General features: G+C 35.8%; 1 protein-coding gene across 4 annotated transcripts in view; it reads right to left on the bottom strand.

Moving 5' to 3' along the window:
- Positions 1–27402, bottom strand: part of LOC138698012 (uncharacterized) — a 328549-nt gene extending 301147 nt beyond the window's left edge. For all 4 annotated transcript variants that reach the window (XR_011331658.1, XM_069823692.1, XM_069823708.1 and 1 more), the window contains exon 1: positions 24811–27402. Coding sequence is in view for 3 of the 4 variants with exons in the window: in XM_069823692.1 (XP_069679793.1) it covers positions 24828–26888 (2061 nt within the window). In the remaining variant the exon portion in view is untranslated. The remainder of the gene's footprint in view (positions 1–24810) is intronic.
- Positions 27403–27838: the final 436 nt, after the last annotated feature.

Below are 27838 nucleotides of genomic sequence, written 5' to 3'. Positions count from 1 at the left end.
ATATCATAGAAGAGATGTTTGCCTTGTTAGATTTTCTTATCAAACGTGAGGAGGCCAGTCTTCAATGATACAAAATAACTACCAATGAATAACAGAGCACGTGTAAAGCAAAGTTAAATTGGCATGAGTTTGTACGTATAGGCTTCTACTCCTCTTCACGTATAAGGCATAGAAACTTGTGCATTATCTTCTTTCACCCTGAATAATCCAATCGGCAAGATTTCGCTGTTAGAGGCGTCATGGTAGTCAATTTTTCTTCTATATTTCGGTTTCGAAAAACACGTATTTTGAAGCTCAAAATTGGTAATGATTATTTTTTACGGATAGAGCTTATGAAAAAACAATAAATGACAGTTTGAACGGGAATTAACATATCACAAATGCAGAGCGGTTCAATGAACTTCAGCTGTCTCTGTAGATTTGTAGTTTTGTTGCTCTATATACAGGTCAACGAAAGATCTGGAGACTAGGAAGAATTATGTAGGTTGAGGGATGTAAAATAGGCTGGAGAAATTATCAGAGAGTTAATGATCTTCATTTCTAAACATTGGCAGTATTGAATTACTCAGTGTTCAATTCAGAATGGCTCTTAGTCGAAATAAACTACTAAGAAATTAAGTTCCAATACTGTATCTCTGTATTTTCAACCTCAGGGTCTTCTTAAGACAATGGATTTCTGAAATTTGAAGCTCCTAAATTTTCAGCCCTACTGTATGAAACTGAAATTTGTACCACATATTACAGACCATATGGACATGCCTTACACAAATTTTCATTCTGATATCGCAAGTAATTGTTAAGTTATTCATGTTTATTTTTGGATTTACTTCATATAAATACTGCTCTAATTCTTATAATTGAAGTTTTTTTTACTTTAAAATTTCTTGAATTTCTTACGCGTCTAAAAGAAAAACGGGATACGCTTTTTGCACTTAAGTAAGTTTTTTTTAGAAACAAATATTAAACGTTTGAATATTTCGATTTTAAGTTTCTTTTAACAATTACAAATTCAACAATTGTTGTTCATAATATTTTAATTAGTACAATAAAAAGGAAATGTCAGTTTATTTATAATATATGTATTAACTTACGTGCAATATTTTTGTCCATTCGAAGGAAAACTTTATTCACTAGAGCATTTTGAAGTCTAAAACGTGCTGAAAATCAGAAAGCTGAGAAAACGGCCGACAAATAAAAACACGCTGAGGCCACGCCCATGCACCATTACCTTTAAATTTAATTTTAATGGACTTAAAAGTGACATAGAGTTGAACAAACTATAAATTATGAAAGGTGAATCATTAAACTATTTTTGTAAAGGAAAAAAAAATGAAAGTGCGTCCAAAAATAATATATTCCGCTAACATCAATCTGAATTGTGGAGAAGATTGAAGTTAAAATCAGTTCTGACCAATACCCCAGGCGACTTCAGCCAACTGTATAAATACAGCTTCTTTAGATGTTCTCACACTTTTGAAATAGATCTGATAAAGTTTGTATTTACAGTCTTCAATTAGGTACAGTAATTTCGTGTTACAGGTTCTTCCTGAAGATTTGATTGATTCTGTAAGTAAAATGTACAAAAGGGGATAAATCAATATTTTGGAGTCTTTTTATACCACAGTGTAAATATTTACTTCGATTATTACACTTTTACTATGTCATACTACTTTTGATCACTAAAACGGTACGAAAGGATATGTTTCAACCAATCATGGCTGTTTATCGCTATAATTTTATCACTTCCCTAGCATTTGTTTATTTTTAACATTCTCTAACATTTGTTTCTTTTATCACCTCCCTGGCATTTGTTTCATTGTTCGCCAACATTTCAAACTGGAAATGCTTTGCGATCGTCATTTATTTACAGCATATAAATAGTCAACTGAAAATAGCGGCTTCGTTCAAACGTTTTGGTGAAGCTAATAGTAGTGAAATAGAATTTTAGTAAGTCAATTAATATTTCATCGTATTAGAGTACTTTATTTCTTCTAATCTCTATATACTTTCTCCTAATCGTGTAATAGTCAATTAAATCTCACTCGAGTTTTGATTTTGTCTAGGTAAATCAAAACTTCTACTGAGATTACTGTTGATAATAATTGGCCATAAAACTGGAAGCAGGCCTTTACGTTATTTCTTAACATTGCTTGTAAGACAAAAATTGTAGCTATACGGATCACGCAAGAGAAATTTGCACTCAAAAATAATTAAATAATCAGTAATCAGCAACAACGGCATCTAACAGGAATATGAAATAAAATTACCTACTAGAGTTCAGGAAAAGTTAGACGAAGGATGTGACAGTGGTGAAGGTCCTGGCAACACACAGCAAATTTAAAGATGCATAATTTTCTGTAGCATTCTTGTTTTCCTCCCATCGTTCACTCATTTCTTCATTCCTGTTATATAATATTACCACCGCAGCCTCCGACATACTGCTTGACTTTTACCAGGCAGAATAACAACAGAATACCGACATCATACAGTATAACCTTGGACTACAAGCAACTTGGTTTGCGAGTGTTTTGCAAACCAGCGAACAAGGAGGAAACTTTTTTTTCATAAACGATGTCTTGCAATATGAGCAGCGCGATTTGTACGTAACTTGCTTCGCTTGCGAGCAACAGCAAGAGGCAATGGAAGAGATCTCGTCTGAGGAGGAAAAGGAGATAAGAGCGGACGAATTCCTCGCTTCAGATGAGATTAACGAGGTGTAAAAATTGGGAAGCAGTACAAAATTTTGTTCAAATTCACCACCCTGATAAGGTAGTAGCAGTGCGAGCGATAAATCTATTTAACGACAACGCAATGTCACATTTCCGCAAAATTCTTAAAACGAGGCAAAAGCAGATGCCATTGGATAGGTTGTTAGTAGAGATGAATAACGATCGAGAAAGCAAGACTAACAGTGTCGCAAATCCGACAACCCGCACGACAATGTTATATACGTCGCGTCGTTGACGTAAAGACTGCTTGTGAGTGTTTCGAGAGATCGAGAATGATCACTCCCAAAGTCCCAAACGTCAAGCAGCCTTGAATCGCCACAGTTGTTTATACCTGACTGAACTTGTATCTACTTTGGCAACTGTTATATATGTATAAACAATCAAGTAGCCTATTTGAAACTTCATCTCTACCTTTCAGTGTATAATGATCCGTTCTCCAGTCTTTATTTAATTACTCGGCCCTTATTAAAAGACTAGAAAATTTCTTTTCATACGTTTGAGATCAAGTGTGCAATCGCAAGTAAAAAGATATTAACGTTATGTTTTATGTTTCTTAGCAATGCAAATTTATTTGAGAATTGTTTTTGTTTCTATTTATATAACCATAGATAATATCATATAATAGAACCAGAACATTTTGATAACTAAGATACTCTTATGTTTTGTCTTTTTGTCTCATTTAAACAGTTGTAATGTAATTTATTTCAATGATGTGTTATTCAAAGTTACGAAATCTTTTCACGTCGACCAAATGCTATTTTGAGAATCATGAGCGAGACTCGAAGCGCACGAAAATGACGAGACGAGACTCGAAAGACAAATGCAACGAATACAGCGAGCGAGAGCGGCAGTTAGTTTTGTTCATCTTTAGTTCTTAGTCAAAGCAAAAGATTCCAGTCAGTCAAGCAGTTAGAAGTGTTTCTGTTATTTATAGTGAAAATATTTTCTTTAAATTTTCAAGAAGTTTACTAAGCAGTAAAACAGATGAAAGACACTCAAAAACAGAATACAGTAAGGTAATTTGTGTTGCACTATTGTATTCAATTTTACCTGAATTATACTGTATTTTATGTGAATAAAAGGTTTTGAAAGAATTAATCTGAGTTTGCATTGTTTTTTATGCAGAAAGTCGCTTTGATATGCGAGTGTTTTGGATTAAGAGCAAGTTTTCGAAAATAATTATGCTCGTAATCCAAGGTTTTACAGTATTTGACTACATGCGGAAAGAAAATGAAAACAATAAATTATTAAGAATTGTACGTTGTTTATTAAACTCATTTATTAATATAATGTCTACGTATACTAAGGTGACTCACCGTCAAAGGAAGGGCAAACTGTTGATCGTTGAACATGAAAGTAGACTGTAATTAGATGAGAGGGGGCGCGGCGGCCGAGGCATATTTTGAAATGCTGACCTGGATTCGATTCAATGACTTACGGAATATAAAATTGTATTTAATAACAGTTTCGTAACGTATTATGGTGGTTATGAATTATTCATATTCGTTATCGATAACAACAGTTGTAATTAGAAAAATCGTTTCTCTCAAAGCTCTTCCTGCACGCCAAAAATAATATGGCTTCATCTCAAGTTAAAAATCGCTATAGAACATATAATCAGAAATCTTCGTATTACATGAGAGATTATACATTTTTTTTCGTACCACATTGATAACTACACTACGAAGAAGGCATGTAGAGAAAATAAATGACAGATTCTCATTAAATGAGCCGGAGGTTCGATTCCGTTCAGATTGTATGAGCCCACTCAGTATCATGATGCACTTGGTGAGCTACGATAGGTAGCGAAATCCGGTTACGAAAGCCAGCTATAACGGTTGGGGGATCATCGTGCTAACCACACGATACCTCCCAAATTGACGTACCAAAACTTTATCGCTGCAGTAGAGATCAATAAATTTCAGAAAATACTCTTTCGCAACTTCCGCCTGAGAAAAATTTGGTAACTTTAATTCGGAAAGTAAATTACTAATATGCAAGTGCAATTGTTTACAATTCGTGTCACAATATGAAAGTTAATATAAATCTTCTTGAGATGACGTCACAATTGAAGATTCTTGTATCTCAAGAGAACGAAGAAAAGCCGTGTATTTGGTCTAGGCACTGACTGGAACCCGGGTACACGAACTGTGAAGAACTCGTTCTTCCAGGTACAGTGTAAGAATACAAGCATGACAGCCATTAATTTTGAAGCTAACTTGACACTGCAATCTGAAAATAATGTGATAGTTGTCTCAAAATTTCGGATTTATCATCCGTAACAAGTGTTAAATTCGATTAAGTTACAAATCTTACATAAGAATTCAAAGTAGAAGCTCGCATATTTGACTTTTTATGAGAAATTTACATTCATGGATCATGACACAGTTGTTAACAAGACAAGAGAAACATCCACAGTTCACATGGAAGGAAGTTAAATATCTACGAGAATCAAAGTCGGGTGTACTTGATTTTTAGTTTGAAATGCTTCGGCAAGATCCACAGCATACAATTCTTTCGGACATACTTCCCATTAATATACAAAGTGAACTGTAAGGCCGTTAATTTTAAGGGGTTATTCTTTGAGATAATTCAGACAAAAAAGTTTAGTACAATTTTACTCGTTTTTGCTTCATTTTGGAGAAAAAATAATTATTTTATATGAAACATTTCATAGCGTGTTTTGGGAAGAAAAGCTACTGAATTAATTCAATATGCTCAGTCAATTTAAGAGAGCAGTGTACTATAATAATAAATGATTTAAAGAATTTAGTTTTGTCCTTTAAACGTGCAGAAATTTAATCTGAATAAATGTAACTGTTCGTTCTGGAAAGGAATTTAAAAATATTACATTTGTTCGGATTAAATTTCTGTCCATTTAAAGGACAAAGCTAAAACTCCTTCAATAATTTATCATCATAATACACTGCTCTCTTAAATTGACAGAGCATATTGGGAATTTATTCAATGGCTTTCTAAAAACATGATATGGAATATTTCTTATAAAACAATTTTATCTCGAAAATGAATAAAAATAAAACGATCAAAATTGTATCAGACTTCTTGTTTAAAATATCTCAAAGAATAACCCCTTGAAATAAATGAAATTACTTACTTTTCACTCTGTATATTTATTTATATGTAAGTATTTTGATACCTGTAATGGGCTGTATTAAATCACGACATAAAATATACACATAAATAGAGGGACCCAATTTATATGGAAGAAAGATAATGTCTACTTCACTGCATTGCCGAGAATCAAACTAGGAGGAACTACTAAATGCATTTCGTTCTGAGATATTCCCTAATAACATGTATCTCATACAAAAATGTTTTCATAATATTGATAGTACTGAAAGTAACCTAAAATGGACATAAACAGCTAAAATAAAGGGCATGTTGCTCACACGGTACTTTTTTGTATTTCTGAGGTACTGGACACTGCTCTTCTTCTTCTTCTTCTTCTTCTCCTCCTCCTCCTGCTCCTTCTTCTTCTTCTTCTTCTTCTGCTCCTGCTCCTCCTTCTTCTCCTCCTCCTGCTTCTTCTTCTTCTTCTTCTTCTTCTCCTCCTCCTGCTCCTGCTCCTCCTTCTTCTTCTCCTCCTCCTGCTCCTCCTCCTCCTCCTGCTCCTTCTTCTTCTTCTTCTTCTTCTTCTCCTCCTCCTCCTGCTCCTCCTCCTGCTCCTCCTTCTTCTCCTCCTCCTCCTGCTCCTCCTCCTCCTGCTCCTTCTTCTTCTTCTTCTTCTCCTCCTCCTGCTCCTGCTCCTGCTCCTCCTTCTTCTTCTCCTCCTCCTGCTCCTCCTCCTCCTGCTCCTTCTTCTTCTTCTTCTCCTCCTCCTCCTGCTCCTCCTCCTCCTCCTGCTCCTTCTTCTTCTTCTTCTCCTCCTCCTCCTGCTCCTGCTCCTGCTCCTCCTTCTTCTTCTCCTCCTCCTCCTGCTCCTCCTCCTGCTCCTCCTCCTCCTCCTTCTTCTTCTTCTTCTTCTTCTTCAGTGCCAAATTTTTTCTGAGTTTTCCTTTTGAATTAACATTCAACCCCTATAGTTTCAAACTTAGTTCCAACCACGGTTTTATCATCTTGCCTCAACCTCTGATGAACCACGTCTCATCCTCACACGGCTAGCCTAATGAACTCCACGGGCTCAGAGCCTCAAGCCCTTCCTATATCAACATCGGAAATCCTCTGGAACGTCTCCTTTGGCCAACATAAATTTCATTACGACCTGAGTGGAGATCGAACTGGCGCGCTAACACTTGAACCACAGATGCAGCTAAGTATGATGTCTTAGACCACGTCGCTACGGCGCGGGACGAAATAAAGTTAAACCTATATTTATTTACTTTGTTATTTAACGACGCTCTATCAACTACGAGGTTATTTAGTGTCGATGGAATTGGTGATAGTAAGATGATATTTGGCGAGATGAGGCCGAGGATTCGCCATATTTTAACTGACATTTGCCTTACGATTGGGGAAAACCTCGGTAAAACCCAACCAGGTAATCAGACCTACCTTATTAGGGAATCGAACCCGCTCCCGAGCGCAACTCCGGACATGCGCCTTAGCCGACAGAGCTACGCCGGTGGCACCTTAATATATAGTACTGGTTTTCCCGAGTATAATCTCATTAAAGGTAATAATAATTACGATGCGAACTATGAAATTACAACACGTGTTATCTGTTTGACAGGTGAAAGCACGTTATCGGAGAGTTCAAAACACAAGAAGAAGGTACACGGAAAACTGTTAGTCTCCATTGAAACAATCGCCAACAGTGGACAAAAATAAAATCCCGCGTCGTAAATTTTACGAGCATTACGTGTCTAGGGTTAAACGAGGTGCAACAGTGACGTAGAATCTCAGAATTGCATGCAGGTACAGGCACAAAAGATTATTCTACGTCGGCAGGTTTCCTAAGAGATATTGAAACGGCATTGTTAAATCTGGTACTACATTATGATTACGCCATTGTAATGGGGGACTTCAATATAAACTTAGTAGATCAAGACGTTCCAATCAATTAATATGTCTATCCTTCTTTCCCATCACACCCCTACTTCTGATACTCTTCTTGATATTATTGCCACGTCAAATTCTGACAAAGTACCTTTAAATGGTCAACAAGATGCTCCTGGAATATCGGGACATGACATCATATATGAAATACTCGTTACATTGCCCCAAGAAACAGTAAAAATTAGGACGTACAGAGACATAAATAATATTAATCTTGATCAATTATTAAACGCTGCAAGTAACCTTCCCTGGGATTTAGTTTGGACATTACGAAGCATAGATGTAAAAATTGGCAAATTCAACGAGTTAGTTATCCGTATTTATGACAAGCATGATCCCCTAAAAACTAAGCGGATAAGCAAACCACCGGCACCGTGGATGTCCGAAACCATATGTTCCCTTATGAAAGCAAGAGATGCCGCTTATCGCAAATATCAAGATTATCCACTTGTTGCACAAATAACTATTATCTGTAACTGCCACCGGATGAAACCCCATTCGTAGTTAATTCATTCAGTCAAGAAACATTCCAGACAAATTAGTATGAGCAATAGTGGATATTCCCGCTTGGATCGATTACCTGGTTGGGTTTTTTCCGAGGTTTTTCCCAACCGTAAGGCAAATGTCAGGTATTCTATGGCAAATCCTCGACCTAATCTCGCCAAATGCCATCTCACAAATTCCATCAAGTTAAATAACGTAGTAGTTGATACAGCGTCGTTAAATAACCAAGTGAAAAAGTGGATATTTACACAGGAAACAAAATAGCAATCAAAATTAAAAATTTACTCCCACAAGAAGAAGATATTAACAAGTATGACAGGATTGCTCTCTTTCGCGGATATGGTCGATATTCTATACAAGTGGGCAAAACTAAATGATGAATGAATTCAAATTACTACATCGAAGGAAATCTCAACTATGCTATTCTTAGAGATGATCAGGTCATTAAATCATATTCAGAGGATTGTTTACAGATTGAAAGTCAGACATTAGCTTACTTAAACTTCTACTAAGACTGTTATTTAACAATTTCAACAATAAAATCTAAAATAATAGCATTTCGGAATAAAAACCGAAAGACAAATAAAAAAATGAATTGACACAAAAAATTGTACAGGAAGTAAATAAAATTCATATGTCTACGAAATTTAGTTTCATATGAAAATGAAGAAGCTAGCAGTAAAATGTCAAAGCCTTAAAAATGTCAGAGATTATTAGTAAGTGCCAATATTTTCAAAACCAACAAAATACGAAAGAGTAAAAGAATAAAATTATACAGCATTCCAATATTTCCTGTGCTAGTGGTAGTGAAAGTTGGACTAATAGAGCCGAAGATAAATTCAGGCTGAAATCTGCGGAAATTAAAGTTATGCGAAGAATAATAGGATACAATATTGGCCAGAATTGAAACGGAACGACGAAATTTTGCAAAACCTGAAAGTACTTCGTAACCCTCATTTCGGAAAAATACAGCAACATACAAATCGAATTAGACTGAACAGGTGAACCGAATGTTCAAATCAAGAATATCATAATTAATAATGAAATATAGTACTCCAAATATATTAAGAGAGGACCGATCAATGTGGAAACTAATGAAGGAATTCTTAAGTCGTCAACAGCTGTCTATGTCATTGGAAATTTAATAATGATGGTGATGATTATATAATGATGATAATGATATTATTATTAATAATACAAATTTACCAAACATCCTAACATTCACGTAAGAACAAAGAATAGTTTCTAAATATGCCTACACACCCATAGTATGCTCAAGTAGCAGATATAAAAGTAAACTTCACATGAACCGGCTGTTGTTAACGGGAAGCGAAAACCCGCTCTGACAGACTGAATATAACGGCCTAAGAACGCCGCAAAGAAGAAAATATTAGAGACCCAAGAGCAAAGATTGAACTACTGTAGAGCATTAAGTGGACATCTGTCACCAACGGGCAATATTAATGCAATTAAAAAGAGCCTTTTCAGCAAAACGTACGGAGAAATTTGATTTACGTAAGCGATGTCTCAGCATTATTTTTTTATATATTCTATACAGCAGGGAGGCAATGAGGTTGTAAGAGACTCAGTAAGGAAAAATTGCATCCTAAAGGAAGCACCGTCAAGCGCACAATGCACTAGAGTGCAGTTCAATTTTCTGCCATGTCAAGCGATCCAAACGTCTAGGAAACGGAACATTTGTTAAACTATAACATCATTGTAATTCGTTACCGAAATCCATGTCCTTGATTTTTTCAACTTATTGCAGTAACAAGTAACCGAGCATCGCATAAAAGTTGTTTCAACAAAGAAAAATGTCTTCTTTTTTTTTTAGTGAATTTATGAGATTTATACTGATTTTTTTTTTTTTTTAATTTTGATCAATATTGCTTATAAAGAGCATGAAATACAGGGTTGTTTTCAATTTCTGATCATGAATTTGAATGACGTCATGTGCGTCAGGAGTCATACGACAGCTGAACTGTGGCGCGAGGTGACAGACCAGTGCGAGTGATCTCATAGTCAGGCTAGTATTATTTATCTACGTCACAAGATTAGCATCAAATGAAATATTCTCTATATCAATAAAAATAATAATAATCACAATTGCAATTATATTTACCCTGTTAACAATTAGCAATATAGAAATAATAATCAACAATATAGAAATTATAATCCACGAAAATATCTATAACAAACAAAACGAAATTATAAATTCACTAACAAAATTATATAACCAGCAACAAATTTAATTACAATTATACTTGCTTCTGACACGGCGACTGACAGCAGAAATTCCCAAGAAAATCGAGCCTTTCTGGGAGAAGTAAATTACGATCGTTCCAATGCCAAATACAGTTAAGTGAAAATAAAAGAAGCCTGCAATAAACGAGGTTTCGTTATTTCCAAGAAAGGCATCTTCTGTGTACTTAATAAGATTGGTAAAGCTCGAATGGAATTAATTTGTATCATCTCGTGGAGTGCGGCGACTTGTGACGGGGGGTGGATTTGCTTGCTTTTTCCACTCTGGAATTAATCCCATCCGAGCTTTGCCAGTCTTATTAGGTACACACAAGATGCCTTTCTTGGAAATAACGAAACCAAGTGTTTTGCAGGCTCCTGTGATTTTCATGTAACTGTACTTATACATCGGAAAGAGTTATGTACCCCTCCCGAAAGGCTCGATTTTCCTGGGCATTGCTACTGTGATACACCGTGTACTCTGATTATGAAATCACTCACTACTGGTCTGTCATCTCTCGCCGCAATTCAGCTGTCGGTGTGATTTCTGACACACATGACGTCATTCAAATTCATTATCAGAGATTGGAAACAACCCTGTATACTTCTATAAGCACAGTTTTAAACATTTCAAAACTGTGATTATAGCAGTAGACTATATTAAAGCCTGAATCAAATTAGCCCACCTTTTTTTTTACTGTATCATATTAGCTCTACTTGACCCTACGGTTTCTGAATATAAATTCCAATTTTTTTCGACTTGCATATATATATATTTTCATCCAGAAGGATTATGAGAGACCTACAACTTACTCTGTTCGGATAATGACAGATGACGCTCTCATACGGAACAATAGCCTACACCTCAGGAACTGCAGCTGCTGCCTCTGTGTCTCTGTCCGAGGTCATTAACGAGATACGCGGGGCGAGATTGCGGGACCCACTATAAGCAGAATCTATGCACTCTCCCGGGTGAAAGGAACTTGTTACAGTACCAGGAGAAAACCAGCAATAAATTTCCTTGAAACAAGCCAGCAGTGTTCTGCAGGAGACATGAACTAACCGCAATGCTGCTCTAGCCTTCACTTTCAAATTATTGACATTTAATTATTATATCATGTTCGATTCTCACAGCTGTTTCAGCTATCTCCTAGAGGTGGAGACTTAGCGGTAGGCCTATTTGCCAAGCAGATACTAATTTTGCACTCTTATTGAAATATTCGGATTATATTGGCGGCATATCAATACACCTTCACAGTACCTTTGCTAGATCATAATTCAACTCCATACATAAGCGGAGCTATGCCCAAACTCGTCTGAACTCTTTTTTTTTTCTATTAACATTAGAAAATATTGAATGAAAAAGACTTTTCTTGCTTTTGTTTATGATTAAGTTTCTGTACTTAAATTGACAAATGAATGTCTTCAGATCATGTGTCTGGACTATAATATTAATTTTAAATGTCTGAATGTATAAGAATTTCTATACCGCCTTTGAAGAATGGAAGCACTGTAATGAATCTTTTGTAACAGCTTGTACTCCTGTGTTAGAAGTCTGCGGCAGCCATCTGCTGAATTTGGTGTTAGTGAAGAAGAAAAAAAACACCATAGTCCCATGTTAAAGGAGTGAAATTTTTCAGTAGTTTTCATAAAACAACCATAGTCCAAAGATTTTTTTGTAAAAACAGCCATTTTCCAGGAAGATGGTACGATGGTAGCGTTTACAAATAATATCCCATACATAAACAAAAACAAGAAAAGTCTTTTGAATTCAATATTTTGTAATGTTAACAGAAAAAAAAGTTCAGACAAATACCCTCCCATAACTCTGCCTATGGTTATGCCCTATTATAATTTGTAGTAGACCTATAGTTGAAGCCCTATACAACTCGGTCCGAAACATCGTGAATATGGATGTAACACTGTAAGAAACATGGACCCCAAAAATACTTTTATTAAATGATCATATTCCCATATACTGTACCACGGTCAAGCTATAACGGGGGATGAAGTAAATGATATCTCCCATAACCTCGTTATATCGGGATTCTATGGTTTTGCTTTGTCCCCCCCCCCCTCAAGGAAACGTTTCTCTCTCCGTCTATGAGTCCATACGAAAGATTTACTTTTTAAACAGAAAATAGGCGTGCTGTGTCAAAACAAGTATTATAATGCAGTAAACAATACAAAACAAGCACCCATTAAACTTCGAATGAACAGAGATCCCTTTACGCGACTTCCTCTATTTTGGATACGAACCTGAAGGTACATCAGTAAAGTAAACGACTAACGTCATCCTATATCCTGTGTTCCTCAAACCTGTAGCCGCGCCTAGGCATTGTTTTGGTGTCCACACTCCGTTCCCTAGTTATAATGGAGTTGTTTATTGTAAGCAGAGCTTTTTAAATATGACACAAACTATATTTCCTATAAGAGCTATGTTTCTGGTCCTTGTTTTGTATAGTAAAATCGTTCAATTAATGACTCTAGCGGCAGACTTTGTATTAAATGTATCTTTTTTGTATACATGAATACTTGTAATGTCAAGCGGTGTTGTCATATTTTCGTTATGGAAAATTATCCATAGTTACATTTATTTTTATACCGACACGAATACATTGATTTACCATTTTCAAAACATTCAGATATGTCCATTAATAGCCTCTCTTGAAGTGAATGAACAGCATTCAGAAGAAAATCTAGCAGAATATTTTCATTTTTTTACAAACTTCCAGAATGACGACAAATTGCAGAATCCATGTCTCAATCCATTTAGAGTTCCGAGTCTTCTCAGTGCGCTGTAAAATCTGTAGTCTAGTATATTCATAGTAACAATGAATAAGGCGAATTCGCATTTATAAGGCAAAAACTATTATTTTCTAGTACGAATTTACAAAATGTAATCAAGAATATCTTGGGTTATTGTTTATTTATTTATTTAATTTGCCATAGCAGCAGTAGTGAAACAATTTAAGCGTAAATTTCTATGAAAATTAACTTAAGTTATATGACTTTTCCCGGCTTTATCGACATTGGAATCAAATATTTATTGAGTCTGCTACCACAAAGCCATGGATTGGAAAAATAAATAAATATGGTTTATTTAACGACGCTCGCAACTGTAGAGGTTATATCAGCGTCGCCGGTGTGCCGGAATTTTATACGCAGGAGTTCTTTTATATGCTAGTAAATCTGGAGACATGAGCCTGTCGCATTTAAACACTCTTTAATGCCATCGACCTGGGCCGGGATCGAACCCGCACCCTCAAGCACAGAAGGCAAGCGATATACCAACTACGCTACCGAGGCCGACTTGGATTGGAAAATGAATTTTTAAACAATTACAGGAATAACAGTAGGTGCCTAAATCAAAATTTAAAATGAGGAATATTCTAATATTGTAAGTAAACAACGAAAGAAATAGATTAAAATAACATGTCATTTTTAAAATAAAACAGAAAACATTCCATAAATGTTAGATGAAAAGGCAGTAAGTCAGAAGGGGATGTATGTGAACCTACCTTATTAGGAACGAATCCAGTAGAGAATTAAAAATACTCTCACATCCGAGGCAAAAAGAAATCGGAGTAAACTGGAATGAGTTCACGAACAAGATGAGTGAGTGCTGAATCCTACTTAACAATTTACAGCATAGAGCAGGGTAGTGAATGACACAAAGGAAGTCGAGGGTTTAGAATGGCAAGGTTCTACCTAGTGTTTAGTAAATTTTACACGAGAGCATTTTAAAAGTTTGGTTGTTAATAAAATCAAGGCAGATAAGAACCTTTTCAAACTAACTTTATCACGAACAATAATTGAGATATCAACATGTAATTTATATGGTAGACAGCTGTGATGTAGCAGAATTCAATGCAACAAAAATCTCCATTTTGCTAAAAATGTCAGATGGAACCTTGTCATTCTGAGCCCGCGAAGTATCGAGGCATGCTTGCGTCGAAGAACCAATTTTTCCACTAAATGTATATTTTTATTATAAGTATTTTAAGACGGCTTCCGTATACTTAATATGCTCTTCATATTTACAAATAACCTCTGTTACTAGAAGTATAATGAAAACTTTGTAATATTAGTTTAATAACATGAAAATATGGCAAAATGTCTCGTGTGGTCTAGATCAGGGATTCTCAACTCTTTTCAACGACATACCACTATTTTTAACTTAGGACATTAGCTATACTACTAACCAGATTTATTATAGCAAAACGACGTATTATGTCGCTCGCAGGGTTATAATGAACGTTTCTGTGCTCCAATACCAATAAATGATTACTTTATTTAGGCGTGTTTAATTAAGAAACACTTAGGCACTCTCTTTGAATTTAGTCAAAGGAGTATTCCATAAAATATAAAGAAAAATGTATATTGCCGTATTTGTTACATAATAGTAACTGATTTAATACAAAAATGATATCATAAACACATAAGATCCCTGCTTATGCTAAATGTATAACAGAAATAGACATTTATTGTTTCTGTGTGAAGATTGTGTTTGTATAGTGCAACACAACTTATGAGTATTTGTGTCAGGTTTCAATTAAGTTCATTTGAGTCTTAAATCAGGTTTAACATTCAACTTCCTGTACTTATTTTTTATTAATAAATTAGAGAAGAAAACCCATATTCACAAAGAAAAATAATTGTGAACATCATAAAAATGATGTAAAAATAAGACAATCAAGAGTAAAATCGCGTAGTATAAAAATAAATTGTCCGTCCAAAGCAGCTACTTAACTGTAACTGCGGACTGCGCAGGGTTTTCAAACCACGGATGTAAAATTTATAGTTAAAATGTAATCCCTCATTATTCTGAGTTCATTTAGTATTAAGCTATTTGTTTCACTGAATATTATTGAATTAATATTAACGTGCTTTGGTGCAATTGATCAATTATAATTTATAATTATTAGAAATAGTCAAACACACGTTATTGAAGTAATTTCATACTCAAACACATTATTGAAATGATTTTACTTACTTTTTCATTGTTTGAAACTTTGAAATCTATGATAGTCCTACGTGATTTCTATTTTTATTTCACATTTTAAGTACCATCGAGCAGTGACTTACTTAGCCTACCACTAGTGATAGGCGTACCATAGTTGAGAATCGCTGGTCTAAATCATTATCAGCCTGGTTCGAGTCTTGGTGGGGCCTCGGATTTTTCATTGAAAAGTCCATAGCGACACTTGAGGCGAACAAGGTAGCAGTTGGGGGTTTTATCGGGGTTTTATTATTTCCGCATTTGAAGTGCGGTTCACGAAAGATTAGTTCCTAAAAAGCTGATATGGCCATCTTTTCAATGTTGCCAATTGTTACATATATTACCCAGGTAAAATCACTTTGCTATGTACTGAAATAATAATAATAATAATAATAATAATAATAATAATAATAATAATAATAAAGGTATTTATTCATGACTACATCTGTTATTATTATTGTTGTTATTATTATTATTATTATTATTATTATTATTATTATTATTATAATTATAGATCTATACACTAGTTATTGATGCAATTATAATAGTAATGATTTACGTAAAATATTATTCAAGCAAGTAAAGCAAGAGTTGATATTGCAAAGAAACTATAATATAATGCAATAATTATCAACAAATGTAATAAAATAAATATGCCAACATTTTTACATACGTAATCAGTGGGAGGCCTACCCCTTGAGACTACCCCAAGGGTGCGCAAACCATAGATTGAATACTACTGCACTACCAAATGATAATGCTTATCGTTTGCAGGAGACATGCTCCGCGTGTTATATCTAAATAGGTGAACATTGACTTTCTACTAAATCGACAGAGCAGTGTATTAAGTTTACGAATTTATGTATTGGAAATAATAGCAAGGGGATTTTTTTTTTCTCCCTGAAATAGCCGAAAGTAAATTTTCATTTCCCTGCCGGGATTCGAACTTGACTCGCTAGAAAATTATTTTACGTTCATCTCTAGCTTCCGAATCCATTAAATTTATTCATTGTTTGTTGTTTGTTCTTTACATTGTAGCTTGAATTCATTTTAAATAACACCCACTGAAGAGTCATAGTTAATATATTAAGCATACATTTATGTGCCAGTATTATCGTACGGCGACTTTTCTTATTCGTCACTGTGCAGAACAAGTCTCTGGGAACCGGGAGCTGAAGACTATCCGCAAATTCCACCTCTTGCATCTTGCGATCTTAATTTCCGTTTCGTATAAAATTACACGGCGTGTTGCATATGCATCAGGCAGATATGTACAGTTTATAAAAATCATTTTAGATAAGTTTCACTGAATGAAGAACAATGACCTTGGAAATTGGAATGGGAAAGCTTTGACAATAAACGTTTGAAATATCTTCGTCGCTACGACTGTATTTTGTAAAAAGAGAAACTCTTAAAAACGATGAGATTTGAATAATACGAATATTTTCACACAATACCAAGACAAAACAATTTATTGTTCTTGATGTAGTGACTTAAAAGAATGCTCATAATAAAAGACTCTTTAAGAGTAGGACCATGTACGCCATTTTGTAGGAAATAGTATTCTATGAATAGTTCACATTGAATGTTATACAAGGCAAGCCAATACTTCTTTCTCTTCGTCTGTTAATTCTAAAACGTATTAGTTGCATTGTATGAGGTGGAAAGAAAACATTTTCTTGATATAGGCCTATTATGTACTCTATGCAGAACTGTAATTAGAATATGCAGGGGCGTACGCAAAGGGGAGTTACCGAGTATGAACCCCCCTTGAACTTTTTGAAAATAGTACATAATAATAATAATAATAATAATAATAATAATAATAATAATAATAATTAATAATAATAATAATAATACTTACAAATGGCTTTTAAGGAACCCGAAGTTTCATTGCCGCCCTCACATAAGCCCGCCATCGGTCCCTAACCTATGCAAGATTAATCCAGTGTCTGTCATCATATCCCACCTCCCTCAAATCCATTTTAATATTGTCTTCCCATCTACGCCTCAGCCTCTCCAAAGGTCTTTTTCCCTCCGGTCTCCCAACTAACACTCTATATGCATTTCTGGATTCGCCCATACGTGCTACATGCCCTGACCATCTCAAACGTCTGGATTTAATGTTCCTAATTATGTCAGGTGAAGAATACAATGCGTGCAGTTCTGTGTTGTGTAACTTTCTCCATTCTCCTGTAACTTCATCCCCCTTAGCCCCAAATATTTTCCTAAGCACCTTATTCTCAAACACCCTTAACCTATGTTCCACTCTCAGAGTGAGAATCCAAGTTTCATAACCATACAGAACAACCGGTAATATAACTGTTTTATAAATTCTAACTTTCAGATTTTTTGACAACAGACTAGATGATAAAAGCTTCTCAACCGAATAATAACAGGCATTTCCCATATTTATTCTGCTTTTAATTTCCTCCCGAGTGTCATTTATATTTGTTACTGTTGCTCCAAGATATTTGAATTTTTCCACACCTTCAAAGGATAAATCTCCAATTTTTATATTTCCATTTCGTACAATATTCTGGTCACGAGACATAATCATATACTTTGTCTTTTAGGGATTTACTTCCAAACCGATCGCTTTACTTGCTTTAAGTAAAATTTCCGCGTTTTCCCTAATCGTTTGTGGATTTTCTTCTAACATATTCACGTCATCTGCATAGACAAGAAGCTGATGTAACCCGTTCAATTCCAAACCCTGCCTGTTATCCTGAACTTTCCTAATGGCATATTCTAAAGCAAAGTTAAAAAGTAAAGGTGATAGTGCATCTCCCTGCTTTAGCCCGCAGTGAATTGGAAAAGCATCAGATAAAAACTGACCTATACGGACTCTGCTGTATATTTCACTGAGACACATTTTAATTAATCGAACTAGTTTCTTGGGAATACCAAATTCAATAAGAATATCATATAATACTTCTCTCTTAACCGAGTCATATGCCTTTTTGAAATCTATGAATAACTGATGTACTGTACCCTTATACTCCCATTTTTTCTCCATTATCTATCGAATACAAAAAATCTGATCAATAGTCTATCTATTACGCCTAAAACCGCACTGATGATCCCCAATAATTTCATCTACGTAAGGAACTAATCTTCTCAAAAGAATATCGGACAAAATTTTGTACGACGTCAACAAAAGTGATATTCCTCGAAAGTTACCACAGTTGGTTTTGTTCCCCTTCTTAAAAATAGGTACAATTATGGACTTCTTCCATTGTTCTGGTACAATTTCCTTTTCCCAAATAGCAAGTACAAGTATATAAATTTCGCTATATAATGCACTTCCACCCTCTTGTATTAATTCTGCTGGAATTTGATCGATACCTGGAGACTTGTACTTTTTCAGATTTTCTATCGCAATTTCGACTTCTGAAAGCGTGGGTTCGGGTATAAATGGCTCAGCAGTTTGTATTTCAATTTCTTCCCGATCATTTTTATTTGGCCTATGTACATTTAGTAGTTGCGCAAAATAGTTCTTCCATCTGTTTAGGACTGATGGAGAGTGTGCAAGCAAGTCACCATTCTCAAATAATAATAATAATAATAATAATAATAATAATAATAATAATAATAATGATAATAATAATAATAGTAATAATAATTTATAGCTAGCTAGTGAGTACAAATTAAATTTATAAAACAAATATGTTTCTAGCCATACCGTAAGACCAGGCTCGTGTACGGTATAAGAATAATAAAATGATAATAATAATAATAAATAATAATAATAATAATAATAATAATAATAATAATAATAATAATAACCTCTGATTGAGGTTCTGGCTGATAGGTATATCTATTATCAGGCAGTACATCTCACTTGAAGATATGTGTCAGAGGAAGAACATTGTTTGTATAGGCCTACATCTGAAGTCTGATTAGTGGAATATGTAGCTAATCGGCGATGCATGCATTGGAGGAGTAAAGGAACTGGTCACTCTACCCCATTATCTCCTGGCCTAGTTGCCTCATGAGTGATGCTTATTGGTGTTATGAGGTTCAAACCTTCTTCGGACAGTTGACTTAACAATAACAATAATAATAATAATAATAATAATAATAATAATAATAATAATAATAATAATAATAATAAAATTGGAATTTTTAAATACCAATAATGTAAACTGTAAACAATTTTAATAATGTCCCCCTTGACAAAATTCTGCGTACACCATTACTTCTTTCCTTTCGTCTGTTAATTTTGAAACGTATTAGTTGCATTGTATGAGATGGAACGAAAATAATATTTTCTTGATATTATATTATGTACTTACTTACTTACAAATGGCTTTTAAGGAACCAGCAGGTTCATTGCCACCCTCACATAAGCCCGCCATCGGTCCCTATCCTGTGTAAGATTAATCCAGTCTGTATCATCGTATCCCACCTCCCTCAAATCCATTTTAATATTATCCTCTCATCTACGTCTCGGCATCCCCAAAGGTCTTTTTCCCTGTGGTCTCCCAACTAACACTCTATATGCATTTCTGGATTCGCCCATACGTGCTACATGCCCTGCCCGTTAAAACGTCTGGATTTAATGTTCCTAATTATGTCAGGTGAAGAAAACAACGCGTGCAGTTCTGCATTGTGTAACTTTCTCCATTCTCCTGTAACTTCATCCCTCTTAGTCCCAAATATTTTCCTAAGCACCTTATTCTCAAACACCCTTAATCTCTGTTCCTCTCAAAGTTTCACAACCATGCAGAACAACCGGTAATATAACTGTTTTGTAAATTCTAACTCTGAGTGTTTTTGAAATCAGACTAGATGACAAAAGTTTCTCAACGGAATAATAACAGGCATTTCTCATATTTATTCTGCGTTTAATTTCCTCCCGAGTGTCATTTATATTTGTTACTGTTGCTCCAAGATATTTGAATTTTCCCTTCTCTTCGAAGGGTAATTCTCCAATTTTTATGCTTCCTTTCGTACAATATTCTGGTCACGAGACATAATATTATATTATGTACTCTATGCAGAACTGTAATTAGAGTAGGCTATGTGACATATTTTGATATTGCACTTTCCTCAGTAAAATAAAATCTACTGCTTATCCCCAATAAATAACCCACCGAGAGCAGAACAGGAACATAATGATAATTAACTCTCATTGTTAAAAACACTAGAATATAGTATGTGGCTTAGGAATATGGTTATAACAGCTGCTTTCGTGTATTAAAATAAACTATATGTTGTAAATTACCTAGTTGATTAGTTTTGGCTTTATGTCAGCCATCATCAGAACTAGTGAGGGGTGTAATCAAGATGAGGAATATGTGGCCCATCACAGATACAGGGTTATTGCCTAATTCTAAAATAATGTTATAATTTATCTTCTATTACATTAATAATCTTTAACTTCTTACAAATTTGAATGGTAGTCTATTTAATTCTTTTAAATTTACTTAAGTAGTCTAAAAGTATATAGCGCAAGTAATTTAATTTATAGAGAAAATTTATCTGTAATTTCAAAATATCTAATTGATTGATACACATCAAATATTTGTTCTATGACGTAACATTACATGTACATTACATGCCGGCACCGTTTAAAAGTGATATGAAATAAGTGAATTGTAATTGAAGACCTCACCAAAATAAGAATGTAACCAACAAAATTATATATGAGGAGCTTGGTATCAAAGTGAGACAACTCCACTTTTGGTTTTTTATACAGGAGAGGCAAAAAAACTAGATCCTTGGAAACCAATGTCACCGTTATTCCTACATTTTTTTTAAACATTCTCACGGGTCATAGAAATATTTTTTCAGTCTCAAAATGTGATTAAAACTAATATTCAGGTCGAAATTTGAGTTTAAAAAGTGGAGTTGTCCATCTCTGAAACTAAGTCATGGAGTTGTCTGTTCTTGAAATCAAACGAAGCCATATTTAAAGTGAAATTGTCTACTTTTGAATCTAAGTCTCTTCTAACTCGGTTTCAAAACACTTTTACGTAAAACAGTACTTATTCATCCACAAACCAATTATATAAACAATCAGCCATGTTGGATTCGCGATGCGTGATGGGAAAAGGTGGTACGAATGTGGGCTTCTCATTGGCTACTGAAGCAATTTGAAACCAAGCCACAGTGGAGTTGTGTACATTTTGATTCTAAAGCGCACAATCAAGTACTATTTTCGCTCTGTTCTGTCCGTTTTTAAACCTAAAAAGTTCCAGAATCGCATTCAGCACACAAAATTCTATGAGAAACAATCAGTATCTCATAATCGCAAAAAATGGAGTTGTCTAACTTTGATACTATGCTCCTCATATAATTCACGTTTCAGGAGTAAAGAAAATAATTTGAGGCATATTTCATTAAGTCTTTATTTACTAGCAGAACCATATTTTGATTAATCAAGGATACAAGTTTATTCTGCTATTTGATGCAATATTTTATTGTTATAAATGAATGCTTCAAAATTGCTTTTTCCACGTATGTCACATATTTCAATGATTTGATGTTACATCCTTTTAACCGGGAAGGTCTTCAATTATGTGTAGAGAATATCCCCAAAATAAAGGAAGTAGCCTATCCATAAATTTAATTCTGTCAAGTAGGTCTTAAAAATTCAAATCTCATATCATGTTAGATCTGTTTTCGTCATAAAATATATATGCAGTACGAAAGATTCTTTCTGTAGAGGCTATTTTTTGACGATTTAAGTAAAAGTAGGCCTATTAAGTTTGTGTAGATAAAAATAATGCGAAATTATATCTTTAGAGTTAAGGTACAGCTTACAGCAGTAAATGTTTTGGAAATATTCAACATTTTTTCCCTCCTTTACTGTATATTATACAATAATGAAAATTGGTATGTGTAAAACACTGTCCTTCTGCTATTAGAAAAATATATTTTTACTATTTAAAAAAATTATTTATATATATATATATATTTTTTTTTTCAGAATTCAAAATGGTGGAAGTTCAGTATGCAGTGATAAAGTGTTTCCTTCATAACTCATAAACTGGGTAACTTTTTCATGTTCTCTCTCTTTTATTTTATTGCTGAAAGTCATGTTTACAATATCATGCTCTTTCAACTACATTCATTAATAAATAATATTTTTTTTTATTTTGTCTTAGAAGAGAATACTGATATTTGGCCATTTTTTTAAATTAATTAATTTTTTATCAGACAATCTTTCAAAGGTAGAGGAGTGATTTTGCATCATATTGTAGATATGACATGCATAAATACACACAAAAATTCATCACAAAATGTTGGATAGTTTTTGAGTTATGGTGTAAACTCTTCATTACTGCACAGTGAATTTCTACCATTTTGAATTTTGAAAAAAATGTATATATATTTTTTTTATCGTAAAATATATATATATATATATATATATATATATATATATTTTCATATAGCAGAAGGACAGTGCTTTACACATACTAATTTTCATTATTGTACAAGATACAGTAATGGAGGGAAATATGTTGAATATTTCCAAATTTTACTGCTGTAAGCTGTACTTAAACCCTTATGCAAAAGTAAATTGCGGACTATTTTAACTACATTTCTGTCTTTCCCGATAATTTTTATGTAAATATTTTTGTCACAGATGTATTGATACAAGTTTTTTTTTTTCTTTTAAGATTTCATCGATGATCATTTTCCCTAACATTTGTCAGAAGTTTTAAAATGGTAATGAATATTGTAGAGTAAATTGAAGAGTGTGAACCCAAAACGCGTTAAGTCCATTTTTATGAAAGAACTGAGTTATTTTTTTATCCATAGATCTGTGGACTGAGCGAGTTTTCCAGTGATATGCATAGTAGTACAAACTTTTATAGAAGAATTGGCGTTGATTTGGAAGAAAACTTTATTAAAATATAATGATAGAGGTCTCAAACATAATCGTATACAATAAATATAAGCCGCTAATGGAAAGAAAATACAATTTCATGAAAAGATTTATTGGCATAGATACAGCAATTGTTGACCTATTTTTCAACATATTCCCCACCGAAACTGAGAAATTTGTCACACCATGGAATCAACAGAGAGGTGCAGACGGCTGTCACAGACTGGTTCTGATCCCAGGCGGCAGACTTCTACGACACAGGGATCCATGGTTTGAAAAATGTCTCAATTCCGATCTGAAATATGTTAAAAAAAAAACAGATAAAAAATTTATATTATCTGTTCCAATAAATCGTTCCATGAAATTGTGTTTTCTTTCTGTAAACGACTCCAGGGAAACTTACTTTATGGGCGGTCCTTAATAGCGCTCGAATGACCTAAATTTGTACAAGCACTTGAATCGGTATTTGTTAAAACAAAGTCAGTCACAAATTTTGTGATGTTAAATTTTGTCATTATTTCGTAATATTTACAGTTCAAAATATCGTTCGGTGTTAAAATTACCTGATTCATGTGTACATAATGAATCTACAGAGAACTAAAATACTTAATTTTGTTTAAGCAACATTTTTTTTTTTTAAGTTTCCTACAAATCTGGATTTCATGACTAACGTTGTTTTAATAAATACCGATTCACTTGTTTTGACACTATTAACATGGTTGAAAAAAAAAAAAACCTTTTATCTGCTCCTTTGAGAATGTTTCCTTGTGAGCGAGTTTTCGGATCACACCCTTCAATTGTAAAATAATTTAAAAGCGGAATATAGTCTGAAAATTATAGAATAATCGGATTTGGTATATTTTGTGATTCAAAACAGAATATTAGAAACGAAAATTGAATGGTTCAGAACTATAGTGATCCAAGCGCCATTTACTAAAACCGTAGAAAACAATGGTTAAAATGGAGTTATTAGGCTACCATAATTCAATGGAAATATATAGCAAGTAATATAAAGTATACACATTAAAACTAAATGATATGTCAATCTTCATTAAACTATGGCATTCACTTAACTTTAACCCTTGCTTTCTCCGTTTTTAATAAATGGCGCTTGGCCCACTATGGCTCTGAATCCTTCAATTATCATATTTGACAAGACTACTGAAAGAGGCCGAGACAATGTCTACAAATAGGCATTTCGTGGTGATGGTGGATTGAGAATAATGCGGTTCCACATCGATTATTTACGTAATTAATACAATAATAAGTACGTACAGTTTTTGTTACGAAATAGAACAAGAATGTATTTTGTAAAAGCTGATCTGGTGGGGATCTGCAGTTGTTGCGTTCTTTAGAATCCGATGCTAAGGAATGCGCGCAGTGGCTCATTAAGGCAGTGAATACCGGTCGGCCATTTTAAGTAACTGTGTGCGAGACCGCGAGCCCCGGGGCTGGAATGCATGCACAGCTATGTGTACCTGTCTTGTGGCGCCGTCTACCGCCGAGGTCCAAGTCCTGAAGAGGACGCCGCCGCCGCCGCTCTCCTACTCTCGTACACCGCCGCGGGTACCTCGGACCTCTCCAGCTCGTCGCCGGATATCTCCAAGTCGTGCATCATCTGCATTATTTCGCGCTCCTTCTTGATGTCTTCCTTGTTCGCCGGATCCGGCGGTCCTCCACCGTTTGGTATGGGTGTCGCGAATTTCAGATTTGCTAACGAGCCGTAGGATCGCGATCTGTGCTCCTGGCGAATCGAGTAAGAAAACGCCCGCTCGTTGAGGTGACCTTTCTTCCGGTATATTCCTGTGTTAAAGGGGGATTCCTCCACGACGATCATCGGCGGAGGAGGGGAAGAATCTCCGTCGTCTCCGTTGACAACCGGGCCCTTTTTACTTGAAGGCTTGCCCTCGCCCTTGCTCGACTTCTTTTTATGTTTGGAGTCCATTGTTGCGTTGGCGTAGTGCTGCATCAGGTACGCCTCGTGGGGGAAGTGCCCGGGTTGGAAGGACGCGACAGGGCTCAGAGGTCGTGCAGACGGCATGTAAATCGGCTCCTCTATGGCCACTGGAGGAGGATGATGATGGTGGTGGTGATGCTTCGACTTCTTGCCGGTCGACGGTGCCACAGCAACCATGGGCATTACAGGTGCTTGGTGAGGTCCAAGAGGTATGATGGGTGCCTGAATGATAGGCCGGCCAGGTATTACCATGCCGGATTTGGTAGGACGATGAGAAAAGGTACCGGAGCCCTTTTTCATATGTCGGGGGTGGGGCAAGGTTGTGGTGGGATGCTGGACTAACAAGATTGGACCCGGATGTGGGTGGTAACCGTTCATTGGAATGTGCTGCGCTGAAGTTGGTCTCATGATTGTGCCGTTGGAGTAGTGATGCTGGTAAGGCATGGTGCCTCCTTTCATTAGCGTGCCGCTCAGAGAACTGGAAGACCTCATTCCGCCGCCATTGACCATGGGGTGGGCCGTGGTACCCCTCATCAAGGAGCCATTCATAAGAGGGTAGAGTTCCTCTCTGCTACCGCCCATCATCTTCTTTCTTCTGGCCCGTTCTTTGTTTGCCTTTTTACTTTTGCTATCGTCCTTTGTTGGCGGTGGTGGCGGTGGAGATGCCACGGGGGTGACCATCTGTCTTGGCCTGCCAGAGCGAGCACTCCTCAATGTACTGCCGCTGTAGTTGCCGTAAATTTCCTCGCGGTCTGCTACTGGACTGGTGCTGGTACCAGCCCAAACTTTGTGATTCTCATCTCCGTTGTAGATGGAAATGTCATCTCCGGCTGACACTGTTGTTGTAGCGTTGGATGTGAGGGTTCCATTCTGGTTCTGTGATGACGGACCGGGTTGGATGTGGCTGTTAAGGGTCAGCGTACTCCCACTCGTGGCAGGACCTCCCGACGGCGACATTCTGCGCCATCCTTCTACTTTCTCGATGCTGCTTGTAGCAAGTATAGGCTGTGAGGCTGCGTTGTGGCTTCTGAGGGTGCCATAAACACTAGTGCTGCCCCCATCGATATGTCGAGCGTAAGATGAATCTGCATAAGCATGGAAACAGCACCTCACGAGAGCATTTGCGGCCATTTCCCGTTTGCAAATAAATGCATGACATTCTAATACCTTGATGCCTGTGGTCCGGCGCAGGATCGCTGCAAATAAAGGAGGGTGACTTGGATTGGGACTTCGAGCAAAGGGTGAATCTAAGGGGAGGAATCTCGGTGTAGCTGGTTGGGAGGTGCCAGTTGACGTTTTCTCCGGTACCAACACGTACCTGACGGCAGCACAATAATGTAGCGTGTCTATAGGGAAGAACCGTGTAACTTTCTTATGATTTTCGTCGACGTTTTCAAGAAGTAATCCGTTACTCCAAACACTGAGCCAGGAATCGATCCCTCTCGCTCCGAGGGCGCCCTGCTCGGGGTACAGTTCACGAAGAGGTTCTTGAATGCCTTGGAGGCCATCTTTGGTCACGTGGGGCACTGCTGATCCTAGGTATAAGACACGGCACCGGCAAATCGGCGTAGAATCAGGTTCCCCTCGGGGAGACGCCATTTTGATTATCTAAATATATATTGCCAGTTATCTATAGTAAAAAGTCTTGACTTTCCACTTCGTCGGCTTGTAACTTTGTATTTATGAAATTATTTTATCGCCACCGTCACACTTTCACACACATTTTACTTTCTCACGTATTCGCACACAATCGCCCTGTTTTATGTAATAGATATTCACTAAAAATATACAAAAATTCATTAGTATAAGTACTTCGTAGATATCAAGTTTAGTTTTACTTAACTTGTAATCTCACAACGAATACGTGTCGGGTCACCATCTTCACAGTTCACTCCACAAGTCTTCCAACAATGCATACAGCTATTTTCTTCAGTTTGAAACTATAAAACTAGTAAATGCGACACAAATTATTCTTGAAATCTTGTCTATCACTTTCATTCACGGCGTTACAAAACGAAAGATAAAGAACACATTTTAGTTACAGTATTAATCCTTCGGCCGGCGAAATAAGGTCCGCCTCACTGCACCGTCATCCACTCACTAACTGACCTCGAGTGTTGTTCCTCGCAGTATCGTTCCCCACCATTTCCACCTGTTACCTGTACGCATGCGCAGTGCTCTCGCAGTACAAGAATGCACCTTGAAAATATCAACACGGTTCTGAAATTCCACAAGTACAGACATTGTGTAATAATAAGTGATCACTAAAAGTTACTGTATAAAACATACATATAAAGTGATTGATATAATTAGGTGTTGGTAATTACTTGACTTAAATGAGTAACTAACAGTGTTGTTATTTATTATTTGTTCTTCATTTGAATGTTGTAAACTGTACAGAGTTACACACGTATCCGAATGTGAGTGGAATGCTTAAAGGGTTCCATCTACCGCTAACCCATGGTTAAGGTGGAGGACTTTTTATGTGCACCAATAATATACCTCGTTTCATGTTTTCCAACCAATAAGTAATGCCAATACATGCTGCT

The sequence above is a fragment of the Periplaneta americana genome, chromosome 1 (genome assembly GCF_040183065.1).
Source record: "Periplaneta americana isolate PAMFEO1 chromosome 1, P.americana_PAMFEO1_priV1, whole genome shotgun sequence".
NCBI lineage: Eukaryota > Metazoa > Arthropoda > Insecta > Blattodea > Blattidae > Periplaneta > Periplaneta americana.
The sequence above is the reverse complement of the archived record's forward strand: the minus strand, read 5'-3'. Positions and strand labels throughout refer to the sequence as shown.